Source organism: Coptis chinensis, chromosome 4 (genome assembly GCF_015680905.1).
Source record: "Coptis chinensis isolate HL-2020 chromosome 4, ASM1568090v1, whole genome shotgun sequence".
Classification (NCBI taxonomy): Eukaryota; Viridiplantae; Streptophyta; class Magnoliopsida; order Ranunculales; family Ranunculaceae; genus Coptis; species Coptis chinensis.
Genome location: NC_141459.1, coordinates 103,253,572 through 103,273,233, shown reverse-complemented (window position 1 = coordinate 103,273,233; position 19,662 = coordinate 103,253,572). Strand labels below are relative to the sequence as shown.

The 19,662-nt window shown below is 38.3% G+C and overlaps 1 protein-coding gene and 1 pseudogene across 1 annotated transcript; one reads left to right on the top strand and one right to left on the bottom strand.

Moving 5' to 3' along the window:
- Positions 1-1,629: 1,629 nt before the first annotated feature.
- LOC147506466 (cysteine--tRNA ligase, chloroplastic/mitochondrial-like) lies at positions 1,630-11,765 on the bottom strand (annotated as a pseudogene).
- A 2,070-nt stretch (positions 11,766-13,835) lies between these two features.
- On the top strand, positions 13,836-16,478 carry LOC147506465 (protein neprosin-like). The gene is made up of 8 exons (XM_086605775.1): positions 13,836-14,039; positions 14,165-14,251; positions 14,570-14,652; positions 14,771-14,828; positions 15,228-15,398; positions 15,573-15,626; positions 16,186-16,323; positions 16,386-16,478. The coding sequence occupies exons 1-8, from the start codon at positions 13,836-13,838 to the stop codon at positions 16,476-16,478; spliced, it is 888 nt and encodes a 295-aa protein (XP_086461901.1).
- Positions 16,479-19,662: the final 3,184 nt, after the last annotated feature.

The following is a 19,662-nucleotide window of genomic DNA, read 5'->3' as shown; positions in this document are numbered from 1 at the left end:
GAAGCTTAGGTTTGAGGAAAGTTGGGGACATGAACAAGGCTATGCTTGCTAAACTGGCTTGGAAAGTTGTTAAGGACAACACATCTATCTGGGCTAAGACCTTTATAGCTGTGTATGGAAATCATTGGTTTGATAGTAAAGAGGAACCTCCTCCTTGGGCCTCCTGGTTCTGGAAAGGGGTGCATAGAACTGCACGTGGTATTCTCCCAGGGTTTATATGGAGTATTGGAAAAGGGGACAAGGTGAAAATCATGAAACAACCTTGGCTCCTCCAAAACAATGCCCCTATAACACTGGAAGAGGTGCTGCCTACCAGCCCTGAACTGGAGGAACTAAGAGTAAGAGACTTGATGCTAAGGGATGGCTCAAGCTGGGACTATCAAAAGGTGGAGTCTCTCTTTCCACCTGAGATAGTGACTATGATCAAACAAGTGGTGATCAGGCCCAACAGTAGGGCAACTGATGATATCAGATGGGTGAACACTTATAATGGACTCCTAACAGTCAAATCTGCCTATAAGTTTGTCACTAGAGCTAATTGGCAAGGAGGTACCTCCTCTTTCAATTCCAAGAGTATCAAAACTCTGTGGGGATTGCAGCTGCCAGCAAACACATAGATGTTCCTTTGGAAGTTGTATATGAACATACTTCCCACAGGAGATGTGATGGAAAGCAAAAATATTCAGGGGGACCATACTTGCCCTATATGCTGGTGTCCCCTGAAGAACCCATCCACCTTTTCTTCCAATGTGAATGGACAAAAGTGGTTTGGTTTGCCTCTGAGTTGGGGGCTCGAGTTGAAGAACATGCTGGTCATACGATAAGAGACTGGCTGGATGTCTTCCTAGATTGGACACAAACAGCTAACCCAGGTCTTGCTGAAATGGGGCTGCTAGCAGCTCATATCATACAAGACATTTGGGGAGTAAGAAATAAGGCTAAGTTTGAAGGCAAATTGCCCAACAGAGATAGCCTGCTGAGAAGGGCATATGCTTAGCAGAACAGAAGCCTTGAAGCTTATAGAGAACCTTAGGGAGTAGTTATTTCAAATTCATTCTTTCCTAAGACTTGGCTTGATGAGAAAAACAATTCTATTTTCCCTATTGTGGAAACAAATACTGTATTAATCCGTTTTGATGCGGCCTTTTGTAGGGAAACAAGAGTGGCAGCAGCAGGGACATTGGCTTGGGATGGAGAAGGCAGTTTGGTGGGAGCAGCTACACGGCACTTTGAAGCTGGGAGTGCAGAAGAGGCAGAGATGGTGGCACTTGAAGTGGCTGTTAAACTAGCTAGAACCACGGGAAGTACATCAGTTCTGTTTGAAGGAGACTGCCGTCAAGTTATTTTGGCTGCACAGAACTTGAAGGAGCAGCAGTTGATGAACTGGAAATTTGATTCCATTAGATGTAATATTTAGGATTTATGTCAGACTTTCATATTTTGTAGGTTTAGTTGGATTAGTAGACAGGTTAATGGTGAAGCTCATGCACTGGCCAAGTGGGCATCTAGTAACCAGGATTTGAACTCTCTTCTTGCATTTTTGTTGGATAGTAGTATTGTTCCTCTTATGCTTTGATATATATAAGACATGTTTCCAACGGAAAAAAAAAAAGGTATTTCAGGTTTGGTGACGTATCGTAAACTGGCTGCACTTATCAGAGTTATGTCATTCACGAAGAGTTGACCTCATGCTCTTGTAGGGCAAGAGGCACAGTTGTGTTGGTCTCCAAAATGTTCCTTTAGGACCATCCATTAGCGCAATGCCAACTTCAGCTAACTCCTTTCTGATAGCATCTGATCTTTCATATTCCTTATTTTTTCTTGCAGACGTCCTTTGTTCAATTTTTTGTGATACATCATCTTCTTGCAGTCCTGCTCTTTTCAATACCTTTTCTCTTAATTGTTGCAAAACCTGAAAGAATGAAATAGAAATTTGTGGTAGAAAGAGAAAATATACAAACATCTGGGCATCTTTTGGGAAGAGCTTTCAGTGATCAGTATCACCTACCTCAGCATAACTTGTGGGCTTCAGTCCAAGAACCGAGAGAACACTCTTAATTTCTTCTTCGAGAGCTGAAAGTGATTGAATATGTAGTTCCTGTTTCTTCCCCTGCAAGAATCATTCAATTTGAATGGTGACAAATATCAAACACCCCTCGACCCAAAAGTTTTGAGCAAAATATTGGTAGAGGTTAGAGAAGGGTACCTGATGAGTATGCAAAAAATCGTTGATGGTCTTCAGTGGATCAGCCATAGCAACCAAAACAATAGGAGTATGGAGATCATCCAGCATAGATATCTCAAAATCATTATGAAATTTATCAATGCAAGTTTGAGTAGCAGGAGGAATGTTGTCCTTGCAATTCGCTTCGGGATGCTTGCTCAACACCTCTTCACAATCACGTAATGTCTGCACAAATTTCACGAGAACAACTTCATGAAGATAGGTATCCAAGAATCCTAGCAGCATTTATGTTATTAGAAGAGTAGGCTTTTTATAGACAAAAAAAATGAGGGGTAAAATACCATGCTTGTCAGAGAACAAAGACCAAACTATAACGAGGCACAAGGAGTATTCCGACTAAACATCAATATAAATGATATCAAAAGTCGCACTCACAAAAAAGAACAAATCTACACGTTTTTGTGAACGACCTCACTAGAAAAGATCAAATACATTTTTTTATTGAATGAAGGCATACTCAACCTTGTGCATTTAAATCACACTCTCAGAGACTGAAGTCTACAATAGAAAATATATTGATGTTTTCTATGAGGTTGGAAGAAACTTAAGATGCGCAGATCAGTTCATTGCGCATTTGGTAAGCTCTACAGTTATCTTTCACAATGTTAGGGATGAAACTTCCATTGGATTTAACCAGCTAGATGCGGATAATTTTAGGGTTAATAGAATGTCAGGTCTACTTCTTATAGGCCAAGGCCTTCAATGTGTTCCAACTTCCAACTGCCTCGGCTTGGGAGAAAAGATGTATGAGTTGTATGTCTTAACAATGCACCTCGAGGAATTGAAAGAAATAGTGGTACCTAATATATGTAAAAAACACGGTCAGATGCACTTTCAAGATGCGCATTTGAGTAGTTAATAGGAGATCAATAGTGTGTTCCCATCAGAAATAGCCTCACCGCAAGTGGATGGTAAAGGTCTACAACTTGCAAAATTACAGGGAACCATCCATCAAGATATCTTATATTCTTGTAAAATGCTCAAACATGAAAGCAAACATAAGTTGCACAGAATGATTGATATCCTAAGCAGAGTACTTGATTACAATTACCTGCCGGATTGTGAGGAAATTACCCAGTGACTTCGACAACTTCTCATTATCACTATTGACAAATCCGTTGTGTATCCAGTAGCTTATGTTACTCTTTGTTACAAGTAGCACAACTCGAGCAATTTCATTTTCATGATGAGGAAACACAAGGTGCACCCTCCACCATGTATATCAAAAGAGTAACCCAAGTAAGTCGCGACTCATTCGTGACCGCACTCAATATGCCATCCTAGTCTTCCAAGTCCCCAAGGACTTTCCCAAAAAGGTTCTCCTTCCTTCGCAGCAGATGGTAAATGGAGTTTGTCATATAAACTTAGAAATTTGAGAAATTAAAATCTATACAAGATTATCTAACGGAACCGCTTTTGGCGTCGATATATTGTTTATCTATCTAGCTTGTGAAATATGTCCGCATTTATGTGGATATTGCATCGTAGGCTGAAATATTTTACCATCATAGCATAAGAGAACCTTTGACTAATTTTAAAACCTTCTAACTTCCAAGTTAAGATCTGCAACTCTGTTTCGGTCCAAAAAAGGAAATCATCCTCACAAATGAAACCTACTTGAAAGTTCTCGAGCAACAAAAATTTCATGGTGAAATAATGAACCAAATATTTCAATGTGCAATCCAAGATCGAAGTTTTGACAAGGCAAGAAGTCGGGCGAGGTTAAGCCCGAAATGAACTCTTTATCACATATATCCATACTTCACTTAAAAACGTTTGCATCAAACTTTCAATGCAAAACCTCATACATACGAAGTTTTGTTGATCAACTCACTTTCCATAACGCGAAAGTCGGTAGGATTCCGCTTCCTCGAATCAACAGTCACCCTTTCACCTGCTTTATTATCTTCCAATTTTCGTCCAGATAGTCGTCCATATTCAGGAAATTTGTCTACAGAAAAATAAACATCGCCATCAACTCAATAGGCACAACCATTATCAAGAATCTGTTAAGAAAGCAAGCCAACAAAGTTAAAGTTCTATGTAAAATTGACTAGTCATGTTTCTGTTTAAGTTTGCAAAGTAAAATGAAAAGTGTATTTGTTTACAAGAAAAGAAACGAAAATACAGCTTCAAACACCACAGATATACTTAGTCAGTTAGTTGACATTGACAAGATATATAGAGCAAGGCCAGGTTTTGTAACAAGGTTTTGTTGGAGTTATCCCTCATATGAGGAGAGGAGAGAAATTAGTTCAGCTTGTGTGGAAAAGATAGAGCACGCCCCGCGCCCTCCACAGCCTATTCTGAAGCGCGCCCCGCGCTCAAGTGCCTAGACATCGACTCAGGAAAGAACACGTCCCGTGCCCTCCACAGCCAAATCTGAAGCGCGCCACACGCTCAAGTGCCTGGACATCGTCCAAGGCAAGAGCGCGCCCCGCGCCCATGCCTAATTTTGGCAGGATTCTATTTTTGCGGAACCGCGATTTTTGCATTATATGTTGGGGTTTCTAGCAAAACCTAACACATGAGAGACAACACAGAAGTAAGAGAAAACCCAATCTTGAAAGCTATCAAGATTGAAAGATAACATTTACAGAGAAACAACCCTGTAAAGAGAGAAGAGTGATCTAGTAAGGTGAGAGACTGCAAGGAGTGATTGTAATCTTCATTCCCACTTTATAAAAGGACTATCTCTTATGGAAGTAGGCACCATTGGCCAAACCACGGTATATCTTAGTGTTGTGGTTTGCTTTTACTACTTTACATTATTATTTGTTGTTAATAGTTGTTTAGCGAGTTGGGCATGTTAGTTTGGTTGTAGGGAATATTGAGATTGTTATCTGGAGTTGAATTGTGTTCAAATACAAGTTATCTGTGTAGTGGGGAATTGATTGATATTAGTATAAACCCCAACAAGTAGTATCAGAGTCTTGGTTAGATTAGCCGAGGGTGTTATCCAAATCTTGGTCGAAAGGTGTTTGACAAAACTCATGAGAGAAGATTTGAGTTTAAATAACTTGTAGAGATGGACAATTCCATAAACACTCACATGATGAGTCTGAATAGGAAGAACTATACCATTTGGAAAGCCAAGATGGAAGACTTGCTTTATTGCAAGGATTTGGCACAACCCATTGAGAATGGAGGAAAAAGACCGGAAACGGTTGCTGCGGCTAAGTAGAGCAAGTTTGACAGAAAAGCAATTGGGTACATTCGATAGTGGATTGACGACAGTGTCTTTCACCATGTATCCCAAGAGACTACAACTTTTGGCTTGTAGAAGAAACTCGAAGACCTCTATGAGAGAAAGTCGGGCGGAAACAAAGTGCTGGTCGTTAAGAAGTTTGCCAACACGAAGTACCAAGAAGGTTCTTCAATGTCTGAGCATCTTAACGAAGTAGAGAATACCATCAATCAGATGCATTTGATGAAGATTAATTTAGGAGACGAAGTTGAGGCTTTGTTTCTTTTATGCTCTCTACCCAAAAGTTAGGAGACGTTAGCAGTCTTTCTACACGGAGCAGCCAAGGATGGAATCGTTACCATGGAGATGGCTACCGCGTCTTTGTTAAATGAGGAGACTAGAAGGAGCTCAAAAGGCAGCTCCTCTCACTCAGAGATTCTTGTCACAGAGAAACGGGGGAGAGGTAGAAACAGAAAACCATCTCGTTCTAGAGGTGATGACAGAAGAAAATCTAGGGGTGAAGCTAGAACTCCTAAGGCAGAGAGGCAATGTTACTATTGTGCCACCAATGGTCACTTCAGGTATGAGTGCAGAACACTGGAAAGGGATGAGAAGAATAATTGTGTACATGAAGACATGGTGCAGAGGAATGGAAACACAAGTAGAGATACTACCACACTAGTTGACGACCTAGTGGGAATTGTGTCAGATTATGGTGTGTGCTGTCTTAGTACCTCATGCCAGGATACAGAGTGGGTGATAGATACAGGAGCATCCTATCACGTCACACCGCACAGGAAATTCTTCACTACCTACAGCTGTGGTGAATATGGTGAAGTGAAGATGGGTAACAGTGATGTCTCAAAGATTATAGGCATTGGAGATGTTCATGTAGAAACCAATGTCGGCTACACCTTGACACTCAAGGATGTAAGACATGTCCATGACATTCGGCTAAACCTAATTTCGGCTGGGAAGTTAGATGACGATGGCTTTGTAAACTCGTTTGGTTACGGGGTATGAAAATTGAGCAGAGGTTCCATTGTAGCAGCCAGATGGAAGAAAATTTGATCTCTTTACAAAACACAGGCTTGTTTGTGTAAAGCAAAAGTTAATGCGGTAAAATAAGAAGCTTCCTCCAAACTGTGGCACAAGAGACTGTGTCAGATGGGCATAAAAAGGATGGAAGTTCTTGCTAAGCAAAAGGCCTTGCCAGACATTAAAGGTACACATTTAAATACATGTAATCACTGTTTGGTAGGAAAGCAACACAGGGTGTTTTTCCAAAGATTCTCGTCTCACATAAAGGACAATGTCTTTGAACTAGTGCACACATACTTATGTGGTCTAATAAAAGTGAAGTCCCATGGGGGAGCTTTATACTTCGTGACCTTCATTAATGATGCGTCAAGAAAGGTATGGCCATATAGTCTAAAACCAAGGATGAAGTACTTGGCGTGTTTGAGAAATTCCATATCATGGTGGAAAGAGAGACAGGAAAGTTGTTGAAGTGTATTCGCTCAGATAATGGGGGTGAGTACAATAGGTCGTTTGAAGAGTATTGCTAGAGTCATGGGATTCGTCATGAGCAGACCGTTCCCAAGACACCGCAACATAATGGAATAGCAGAAAGAATGAACTGTACCATTGTAGAGAGAATGAGATGCATGTTATCTCACTCAAAACTACCTAGAACCTACTGGGTAGAAGCAATGCGTACAGCCATGCATGTGATCAACCTATCGCCGTCAAAGCCTCTGAATAGTGACTATCCCGAGAGAGTATGGTCAAGCAGAGATGTTGATTATGAATACTTGAGGGTATTTGGGTGTAGGGCATTTGTGCATATTCTGAAGGATGAGAGATCCAAGCTTGATGATAAAGCCAAGCAGTGCATTTTTCTAGGTTATGGAGATGAAAAGTTTGGTTACAAACTCTATGATCCGATTAACAAGAAGGTAATCCGAAGTCAAGATATTGTGTTTTTGGAAGACCAAACCATAGCAGACTTTGAGGAGGGTGAGAAGCTACAGGCTTTCACCAATGATCTTGTTGATTCAAAACTAGAAGTTTCTACTGTGGAACGTGCAAAAGGCATTAAGAATGCAGAGAACCATGAGTTTGAAGCTCATGATGAGAATCCTATTGCTCATGATGGGATAGAACCTATTGGTATAGAAGATGTAGATAAAGTGCATGAACCACCACCAGAGCAAGCAGAAGTGCATCCTCCTGAGGCACCAGTAGGTAGGGTAGGAGGTCAGGTAGAGAGATACTAGCTTCAACCAGGTATCCACCACATACGTACATTCTACTATCAGATGGTGGAGAACCTATGTACTATCAAGAGGCACTTGAAGGTACAGACAAATAAAAGTGGTTGAAGGCCATACATGACGAGATGGATTCTTTGCATAATAATCACACTTATGAGTTAGTTGAGAAACTGCAAGGAAGAAAAATTCTCAAGAATAAGTGGATCTACAAGGTCAAGCATGAGGAGAACAATCCACACCCAAGGCACAAATCTCGCCTTGTTGTGAAGGGATTTGGTCAAAGGAAAGGTATTGACTTTGATAAGATTTTCTCTCTTGTAGTGAATATGACTTCTATCCAGGTGGTATTGGGTATGACCACAAATATGAACCTAGAGGTTAAGCAGCTAGAGACCTTGAAGAAAATGTCTACATGGACTAGCCAGAGCGGTTTGAGGTCAAAGGCAAGGAGCATCTAGTATGCAAGCTGATAAAGAGCTTGTATGGGTTGAAGCAGGCACCGAGACAGTGGTACATAAAGTTTGATTTCTTTATGGCGAAGCAAGGATACAAGAAGTCTGCTTCCGATCATTGTGTGTTTGTTCAGAGATTTCCAGATGGGGATTCCATAGTGCTCTTGTTGTATGTGGATGATATGTTGATAGTTGACCCAAACATCAACAAAATATCCAAGTTGAAGAAAGACTTGAGTAAGTCCTTTGAGATGAAGGATTTAGGTCAAGCAAAGCAGATACTTGGGATGTGGATCACTCATGATAGAAAGAGTGGGAAGTTGTGGCTTTCTCAAGAAAGCTACATTGAGAAGGTGTTGAAGAGATTCAACATAAATCAAGCGAAACCAGTTAGTTGTTCGCTTGGTGGACAGTTCCGCATGACCAAAGAGATGTGTCCAAAGGGTGAGCATGAGCAGAGTCAGATGGAAAAGATTCCTTATGCATCCCAGTGGGCAGCTTAATGTATGCAATGGTGTGTACAATACCAGATATTGCTTTCGCCGTTGGTGTTGTAAGCCGATTTATGTCAAATCCGGGAAAAGAACATTGGGAAGGTGTTAAGTGCATATTGAGATATCTCAAGGGCACTTCCAAATTGTGTTTGTTTTTTGGTGGAAGTAAGCCCTTACTTGAAGGCTACACTGATGCAGACATGGCAGGTGATGTTGACTCGATGAAGTTCACCTCCGGTTATCTGGTTACTTTTGCAGGGGGAGCAGTTTCTTGGCAATCTAAGTTGCAAAAGTGTGTTGCCCTCTCCACTACAGAAGTCGAGTATATTGCAACCACTGAGTGTTACAAAGAGATGCTATGGATGAAGAGGTTCTTCAACGAACTAGGGCTAAAGCAGAAACAGTTTGTAGTTCTATGTGATAGTCAGAGCGCCATCCATTTGAGCAAGAATCTGAGTTTCCATTCTAGATCCAAGCACATACATGTGCGTTATCATTGGATTAGAGAAGTACTCAAAGACAAGCATTTGTGTATTGAGAAGATCCATACCAACAAGAACGGGTCGGATATGATGACCAAGGTCTAACCGAAAAGTAAGTTTGATGTTTGTTGTTTGTTGTGCTACTGTCGGAATGGTAGCAGACTCCTCCTGTTGATTTGGAAATTGCATGGAGGTATCCCCCCTCACTGTTCGGGAGGGGGAGATTGTTGGAGTTATCCCTCATATGAGGAGAGGAGAGAAATCAGTTCAGCTTGTGTGGAAAGACAGAGCGCGCCCCGCACCCTCCACAGCCTATTCTGAAGCGCGCCCCGCGCTCAAGTACCTAGACATCGACTCAGGCAAGAGCGCGCCCCACACCCTCCACAGCCAAATCTGAAGCGCGCCACGCGCTCAAGTGCCTGGACATCGTCCGAGGCAAGAGCGCGCCCCGCGCCTGTTATAGTACAATTCCGAGCATGCCCATGCCTAATTTTGGTAGGATTCTATTTTTGCGGAATCGCGAGTTTTGCATTATATGTTGGGTTTTTGGCAAAACCTAACACACGAGAGACAACACAGAAGTAAGAGAAAACTCAATCTTGAGAACTATCAAGATTGAGAGATAACATTTACAGAGAAACAACCCTGTAAAGAGAGAAGAGTGATCTAGTAAGGTGAGAGACTGCAAGGAGTGATTGTAATTTCCATTCCCATTTTATAAAAGGACTAGCTCTTATGAAAGTAGGCACCATTGGCCGAACCACGGTATATCTTTGTGTTGTGGTTTGCTTTTACTGCTTTACATTATTATCTGTTGTTAATAGTTGTTCTAGCGAGTTGGGCATGTTAGTTTGGTTGTAGGGAATATTGAGATTGTTGTCTGGAATTGAATTATGTTCAAATAAAATTATCTGTGTAGTGGGGAATCGATTGATATTGGTATAAACCCCAACAGGTTTATGCTATTACGTGGATGGAATTCATGAGAAGTGTCTAATGGTCTAAAAATTATTTCAAATGCAGGTCAAATAACTTAACCAGTGGATAACAGCAACATGGAGACAGTAGCGTCAACTTCTTATATGATAAAACCTAGAATAACAAATGGTCTTATAGTTACAGTCCCATCTGTAAAATTACGAAACTGAAGAAGCATGCTTGTCAGTTTTACAAACAAGTACATAGAGATCAAGGTGAGCACCTGTTTGATCATATCAATGATCTGGGGCATATGATCAGATACACGCGGTTCAACTGAAGGAGAAATGCAGTGAAGATATGACATATCACAACGGAATTCATCAAAGTAGCGTCTGCTTAAACTCAAAGGATCCTCTCCCAACTCATTTGCTCTAGCAATTATCTACACGTATGGAAAAGTGCAGGAGTAAGTCTAATGACATGTCCAACACAAAATGTATGGCAACTAAAAAAAAACATCTTATATATGAATCGCAGCAAGAAGTATAATACTGCCCTTGTCATCGACATCGGTGACATTGCATACATAACAAACTTCATATTCCAAATGCTTCAAGTATCTACCTAGTTTTCAAACAAGGTGCAAAAAACATCTCCACTTAGTTAGTCGGAAGCGAAATCACTTGCAATAAACAACTACAAGAAGAGAATTTAACAATTGGAGTATACATACCTGAAGAGGACATCAAAGGAAACATAGACACAAGCGTGACCAATGTGACTGAGGTCATAAGCAGTAACACCACAAACGTACATGCCGACTTTACCAGGGTTTTTGGGCTTGAACACTTGCTTTTGTCTGCTCAACGTGTTGTATAACCACAGCTGTTATTTTTTTATCTTAGCCCATTGAAATCCTCGTGCCAGCTACCCACTTACCCAGTGCTCAACAACACAATTCCATTTTAATCACTCAATTCAATTTTAATCGCCCCAATTATTGTATATATATAAGTTCGTAATTTCGTATAACGCTGGCAAGAAAGAATAATAAGAGAACTCGATTGGTTTACTCCTAGAGAACTATCCTCCAATGTCAACTCCGACAATTATCAAACATAACGTGCTTATGGTACAAATTGCTGAGGCTTTCAGAAAGAACAGTGTAGTAACAGTGCAGTGAATCAGTAGTTACAACTTAGAACGAGAACGAAGTTAAGTAACAACTTAACAGCAAGAGACAATAACAATGGATTCCAAACTGCATCAATGTTTATCTAAGTAATCACAAATTCTTAGCCAAAAACTCGGAATCTATTCAGGTGTATAATAATGTCAATCCTCCAATTACAACACGAGTGGTGGTTCAGATCATGCTAGCACAATTTTGGGCTGCTTGGGACTTGCTTTTAAGACTTCAGCTAAGTCCAAACGTCCAATAATAGTCGCCCCTCACCAGCTACAACTGATATCAAGACACAATGAGCTTGAACATAATGCAAGTAGAGCACGAGATACCATTTAATGGACCACACCTGATAACAAGCAAGCAATACAATTATAGGCATGAAGAATCACAAACCTGAATGTGATCATTCTGTGCAATCAATCCAACTCAGTTCAGACAACCTAGGTGCAATACCATGCAACACAAATTAATTTATATTAATATGATGACATCTGCAAACACTACCTCCAATAGAACCATTTTAATTTCATTTATATAAGGGTTTACTGCAATGCTCTCTGTTTTTCTCCAAGTTCCAATACAAGAGAGTGAAGTACTGGCCTAAAAGGGTGTACCGCCTATGCAGAGGAAGATCAGCAGAAGGAGAACTTTGAGGAAGGCAGAAACATATGGCGCTTCTAAGAAAAATTGCCAGTCGAGACCTGTTTCTCTTTAAACAAATAATTTTTTTGGCAATTAAGTACATTTAACCTCATCAACAGAAAAGAGGAACCCCCCTCCCTTTGGATGTGTAGGAACCTGGTTGCTAAGAATAGTGCCCTTTGTTCAAACTTTGATGACAAGATTAGGAGCACTAGTTTGAAGGTATGTCCTCTTCTTTTCTGCTCACTCTAGTCTGACAAGATTTTACCAGTCTCAACTCATTTGCTTTATTGGGGATGCCCTTAGTTAGCAAACTTGGAGTCTACTTGTAGGCTGTAGCTTTTGTGCCTACGCAATTTTTTTACAAATGCCTTGCGTACTGCAGATTCAGGGAGGGGGAAATGCTGGAAATGCTTTAACATGTGCTGCTCGTTTGGGTTTGAATCCAAGGTTGATTTCTAAGGTTTATAACATTTTTCACTATAAGTTGTTTTTTTCCCTGTATAATAATATTCTTTATATGTGTACGTTTCACTGCCTCACTGGTCCAATATTCCAGAGTAAGTTTTTCATATGACCAATTGCATTACTCTTTTGTTAACAGTACAAGAAATTTCTTTTCTCTAGGTTGCTGATGATGCACAAGGGAGAGGTATTCTTGAAGAATTTGAAGCTGATGGTGTTGATACTTCTTATTTTGTGGTAAGATTCTGATATGCTCATAAATTATAAACCACCCAAAAGTAGTCAGGCTGTTGTTGGAGACTTGCAACTTCAATTTTCATGGCCAAGTAGCCAGGCTTGTGCCTATTAATGTCTATATCCCAGTGCACTCCGATTGATTTACACAGGAACAGTAATGAAACCTTTAAGCTCTCTTTAAAAATCTAAAAAATCTCGATGTATCCACATATCAGTGCGTATGTAAATGAAGGTATATATCTATCACTGTGGTTGGTGGTTGGTGTATCTGGTATTCTGGTGACTTAGTCAAGTGAGCGTATGTGAACGTTCTTGAGTTTTCTTTTTTTTAGGGGGGTACAATAATTCTTGCCCCCTCTACTTATAGCTTCTCTCTTATTGTGTTTCTTTTCTTATTCTCTTTGTTCTCCGCCCTTCTTTTCATCTTCCTCCTCTCATCTCCTACGCTTACTTCCCTACTGCTATGTAGTAATTCTAGTTATTTGTAGGTGGGCCTGGGTGGACTATATTTGTATATACAGGCCCAAATAACTTACCCGCGTTTCTCGCAACTTCTTTTTTCAAGACAGTTATATGAAGCAAACTGATCACTAACTTTTTCTCTACTCCTTATCTTGTCCAATTTTACATAACTTGCCACTCAATTCACTGATGGATTCTTCTCGGACAAACCCTTTTCATCTTCACCTTCATCACCATCCTCAGTTCTCGTTCTCTTCTTTACAAAAACTCAATCATCACTTCCACAACATGTCAACATGAAAACTGTCTCCAAGTTCCAACCTCTGTTTACTTAACCAGAAAGTTACTAGTGTTTCAAATTCAAGTTACAGTATTTGCTGTTTCTGTAATTCAAATTCATGGCAAGAACAATCAGAATATGTTGATGTTAAGGATGAGGAGAAGATTGTTGGCGAAGGAAGAGCTTCTCTTGATGGTTTCGCGAATTCTATAGTTCCCCTGTAAGTATCTATTTAAGTACTTGAGTGTGTAATTTAATGTTGTTGGATTTCATGGACTATAGATTTCTGTCTTTAATTTAGAAAGTAATGCGAGAGATTTATTTCTTTATTTAAACAAAAATTTCCTAGCCATGGATTTCTTTCTTTAGAAAGAATTTCCTAAAGTAGCAGCTTCCCTCACCTAAAATCCTGGTTCCGGCCGCTTCCTCTTTGTCATGTTCTTATATGTACTAGTAATGGTGTTGTAGACATCTCATATTTTCTCAACCGCACTGAATATAATATGGCAACATTAAGGACAACAAGGAGAGACTCTTCTTTCTCTGTTATTGTAGTCATGTGCATTGTTTTCATAGTTTTCTTTAAAGGTTGTACAGTAGTGTTGGCTTTGAATTACACTAATTATAAGAGAGTAAGTAGCTTGAGACTTGAAAGGATCCAAATACACTTGAACAAAATTAACAAACCTGCGATTAAGACCATTGAGGTATATATTGTCCTTATTTCTAATGATCGAATTTTATTTTCCGGGTGATCGTATCATCATACATGGTTCGATCTTGTGTTTCTTCATGGATGTGGTTATTTCTTATGTTTCGTTGATCTGTGTAGAGCCCAGATGGAGATATAATAGATTGTGTTCGTAGACACAAGCAACCAGCTTTAGATCACCCTCTTCTAAGGAAACACAGGATCCAGGTAAGAGAACTCTCATCTTTTTCTTTGTTGTGTGTGTCTCTCTCATCTCTAAAAATAGGAAAAGGAACAATATTTGTATGACAGAAAAGTATGAAGTACATAGATTATCTGACCTTCCCACTGCAACAAACTAGCTCACCCAGTCACACTGACAATATTATGAAGGGGCTAGTTCATTGTGAAAGATCACATACGGCCACGCTATTATATACCTCATTGCTGAATTTAAATATAATGGCCACACAACGTTAATCCTATTTTCTGTAGTCCTAGTTTACTTATATTTTTATGATTGTAAATGATTTATGTGATTATCAGAGGGTGCCACCAGAAAGGCTGAGATTCAAAGTGAGTACTGAAGAAAATATGATGAAAAATTTAACTGGGAGTGAACATGCATGGCAAGTGGCATCAAAGTGGTGATAAGTGTCCAAAAGGGACGGTTCCAATAAGAAGAAGCTCAGTACATGACGTTTTGAGAGCAAAATCTTTGTATCATTATGGGAAGAAACCAACTAGGCTTCATCTTGATAGACATGTTGATGCACCAGATGTGGGCAGTGGCGATGGCCATGAGGTATATGTAATTTCTGGTTCTCCTTGTACGCTAACATGTATGTTCAACAACAAACCAAAAAGAAGGGCCTCACAATATAATTACTTTGATCATATAATCATATCCACAAGAGCTAGATATGAGTTTCTTATTTTATTTTATTTTGGGGGGGGGGTTCTAAAAGACGCTATCCATAATATGTAAGATAAGCAACAGTGTGGATTCGTAGAGATGGTTAAATCGAATATATCTAGCTCAGTTACCTAGTGACCTAGAGCCATTACATAAAACTCAGAAGTCAGAACACCACTACTTATAGTTTTCACTTGATGTAACTGTTAAACTTTGTTCTTTTTATCAAGCTTTAAGTTTCTTATTAATTTTCTATCTTTATGCCCTTGATTGTGCATCTGTTAGTAGCATGCATTTGCATACACAGGAACATCGCAAGAAATATATGGAGCAAAGGCTACAATAAATGTATGGGATCCAAAAGTAGAAGTGGTGAATGAGTTTAGTCTTTCACAGATTTGGATTCTCTGTGGATCTTATAATGACTCAGGTCTCAACACCATAGAAGCTGGTTGGCAGGTTCTTAACTTCTTCTATTTCATTTCGTTTAATTTGCCTCAATAGCTATTACATACATATTACCCATTATCCCATGTTTGAAAGTTAATGAAAAGTACTAAAATTAGTGAACCTTCAAATGTGAAAAGATTCACTTTAAAAACATATTTTGAAGCTGTGATTCTTCTTGGTCAGGTCTGTCCGCAGCTTTATGGGGACAGTAGACCCAGATTATTTACATATTGGACGGTGAGCTCTCTTCCTCTACTTGATATTTTATTTTGAAGAATCAGGTGACCTTGCCCAAGTATCTGGTTACAACGTGCAGCAGAACACTTTGTGCATTTTCAGTATATGAGACAGACGCTAATAAAAACCAGAAATTATATAATAGATAGTTAAACTTACATGACATGCAAGTGCACAGAGTAATGGAGTATTTTGTGTCGCAAACAAGTTTGACTACTACTGAGGCAGTCAGGCAGACGACAATCTGCTCCATTATAAAAGTGCTTTTTGGCAATCTAAAAGAAAACTGTTTCACATTTGATCAAAATGTGTATTTTAACCCTGTTGAACGGTTGAACGTTCAGCCAATTGGCCTAGTGGGAAAAGGAATGTTTCAAACGTTAATGGTGTTCTTGCTCATAAAGGATTACTTAGGCCTAGGTGGGGAAGGGGGTCATTGTCCCACGTACGCATCTTTTACCTATAGGGAAAACCGTGCTGGAATTTTGGGTGAACTTTTTCAAAATATGCACTTTTTGAGAGTGTGCACTGTAAAATGTTCCGCTCGCATTTCTTTTAGGTGATGCATACCAAGCGACGGGCTGCTACAACCTTAGTTGTGCTGATTTCGTACAACAAGATTGCTATTGGAGCTGCTATATCTCCCGTGTCATCTGTCTCAAGCAATCAATATGATATCACCATTGTCATTTGGAAGGTTTATCGATCTTAATTATATGCGCAGCATCTAAGATTTTTTGAGCAATTTTGAAACCCTAGATACATTACAGGATCCAAAACAAGGATGTTGGTGGCTGGCATTCGGTGACACAGTTATTGGATATTGGCCAGCAGAGCTTTTTACGCATTTAGCAGATCACGCAACCTCGGTTGAGTGGGGGTGGTGAGGTGGTGAACTCACGGTCCAATGGCAAACACACATCCACTCAAATGGGTTCTGGCCATTTTGCCCAAGATGGGTTTGGGCAGTCCAGTTTCTTTCGGAACCTTGAAGTTGTTGATGCCGATAACAGCCTCAGCTCAGCCCAGCACATCTCAACTGTTACCGCGAACCCCAATTGTTACGACATCAAAACTTTTTATAGTGATGGATGGGGTACAGATTTTTATTTTGGGGGCCCTGGGTATAATCCACAGTGCCAATAGCTAAATTTAGCGGGCGGATTAATTATTTAATTCTTGTAATTAGTTCGTTCGATCTGACAAGATCGATCTTCTAATAATGAATTTAGTTAAATGTTTTTGAGGCTGGTGTGTGCATTGGTAATTCTCACACACCAAAGATCTCAAGACCATCGTAATGATAAAAACACATAAACCCGCAATTTTTATTTCAAACTTGATTTTGTCATATCATATTTCTTCCATACGTATGTTCCGGTCATTCAACTGTCTACCTCATTAATCATACAATTATTTTTTTCATTTTGAAAGTGTTTTTTCCTTACCCTGCTTTAATATATATATATACTAGGTAATGCACGGATTGTTTTTGAATTTCTTAATTTGCATTGATTTTTTTAATATTATTTATTTATTTATTATTATTTTTTCTTGTTTAGATTCACTAATATTTTTTCCTAGCCACAGTTTTAACAAACATCATCGCTATGTTCGTCTCTTATTTAAATAATAATTATTGATTTATTATTTTATGATTTTGGTACAGTTTTTTGTCTTGAACATATATATTTTAATTCATGTATTTTTCATAATTTCAAGAAATAAAACAAAAACAAAAAGTACTTGTGAAAAATTCATCCGACCGAAACAATTTTGACTAATATGATACATTAAAAGTTTGTCCACAAACTTTATACTTGTGTTTTGGCAATATGTATCCCTAGCATGTATATACACCCTCCTAATGATTTAGTTTCCGATATATTAAAAAATAAAATAAAATAAAATAAACTACAAAAAAATAATATATATATATATATGATTACAAAATATGAATATGATATACGCTCCATACCTAGCCATGAAGGCACAAATTATGTTGTCGTCTTTTTATCTTTGGTGCTATCTCTACGTCTATGAACACCATGTCGCAAAGAATTTTGGCAAAACCTTTTTGTGTTTGTTACTTTGGGATATTGAAGCAACATTGTTGACATTGAAAATGTAAACAAAAACCTATGCAAATTGAAAATATACCAAAGTTCTTGGGCAGGTAATTGAACCATACTATACAATTGAGAATATTCACTGCAGCAGATTAACTACACTTTGAGCAATCCTTTGCACATTGTAAGGTATATCAACAAATGTTAATTTGCTCTTGTTCGACTCATGACGGCACACTGACTCATCTCTTACTTCAACAGAACGGTAAAAGTATAAGACATGAAATAAAAATAGAAAAAGATTTGTGTCAAATTCACTCTACAAGAATTATTTTGAACATACTTCAACGGATTTGAACATGAAATTTTGTAGTTCAAAAGAAACTTAATTCATATATATATATATATATATATATATATATATATATATAAACGGTGACTACATGCCTTCGGAGGTAATGCATGACTTTCCTAAATTTCCTAAATTGATTTCATTTTATGGTTTTGAATTGTTTTTGTTTATTTCATTTTCGTTAACTCATAGTTTTTCTATAATTCCAATCGTTCATCGAGACGATGTAAACCAACTATCCATTTTAAAGTGTTGCATAATGGTTTTTGTCGTCCTCATATTTTAACGCCTCGCATGTTATTGGATCGAGATTGAAATCCAACTATTTTAGAGTATGTCTCATCCTATATTTTAACCCAGGTTAACTCAGTAGTAATATCCAATTCATACTTGTCATAACTTTCCGATCTATTTTTAAATTTTTGTAAGCTATCAATTAAGAAATTAAAATACCCATGAAAAAGCCTCATTGAACTGTTGATCATCTCTATAAGAACTTCTCAATAAACTTGTTATTTTTTATTTTGATTTTTTCGTAGACTTGTCTTTTAATAAATTGCTTTTGGAAAAATGGTAGAAACCTTAAATAATTTGCTAATTTTATTTTAGTATTTTAGATAGTCTAAATCTTTGCATATATAGTGTAATACCCGGCCCGTGTGGGAATATACTGCATCACCTAGCCCGTGAAGCGAGGTTGAAACAGGTACTTGGAAAGATGCGTGGGGCAAGGGTCGCCTCATGTATGAATTCTAGCATCTATGAAGTTGTTTGAGATTTGAGACATAAGTAATTCATCCGCCAAATCCCAACATAGAGATTTTTTTTTCCGGATTTATGGATTCATGGAAACTATGTAGTGAAGTTTGCTCATGTAGGAGTAGTCATAGGATGGGTGGCCTCCTGAAAACTTGTTGTCGGTGTCAAAAAACCTCACACTGTGGTGACTATGTGGGAACAATCGATGTGTAAGATTTTTGATTCCTTAAATATCAACTTTGATAATAAAAAAAAAAATGAAAATTTTGATTGAACTGAGTTCTTTATTTTAATAAAGCATTAATTAATTTGATATTATTGGAAAATTATTTTTTTTAATTACCTAATTAAACTATTATTTATTGATTTGCAAAATTAATAAAAAAAATTTAACTATCATTATTTATTGATTTAATAAATTAATGAAAAGTTTTAATTACCAATTAAACCATTATTTATTGATTTGCTTAATTAATAACAAATTTTAACTATCATTATTTATTGATTTAATAAATAGAAGTCTTAATTACTATTATTTGATTTGGTAAATTAATGGGAAGTCTTAATTACCATCAAACTCCAACACGTGGCGGAACGGTGTCCCTCGATTTATACCCGCTCATATTGAATCCCAGCCGTAGGTCATAAAACTTCCCTCCCTTGTTATATTAGATATATATACAATTAAGTCTTTGAGTTACATACTTAAATGTCGGTGCATGTGTATTAAGGCTGTGTTCTGTGTATAAAAATAATATGGATGGGTAGATGAGGCTGTGACTTTTGAGGCTATCTATTAAAGTTCTGATCACAGAGATTTTTTTCAAAGTATTTTGATTTTATAACGTGTGATTGC

What these genes read in the sequence shown, in the direction of transcription:
- LOC147506465 (XM_086605775.1), top strand. Translation starts at nt 13,836, where the DNA reads ATGGCAACATTAAGGACAACAAGGAGAGACTCTTCTTTCTCTGTTATT. An exon ending in ACTGGGAGTGAACATGCATG is followed by an intron (nt 14,653 to 14,770) that starts GCAAGTGGCATC and finishes GAAACCAACTAG; the next exon opens with GCTTCATCTTGATAGACATG. An exon ending in GATTATTTACATATTGGACG is followed by an intron (nt 15,627 to 16,185) that starts GTGAGCTCTCTT and finishes CATTTCTTTTAG; the next exon opens with GTGATGCATACCAAGCGACG.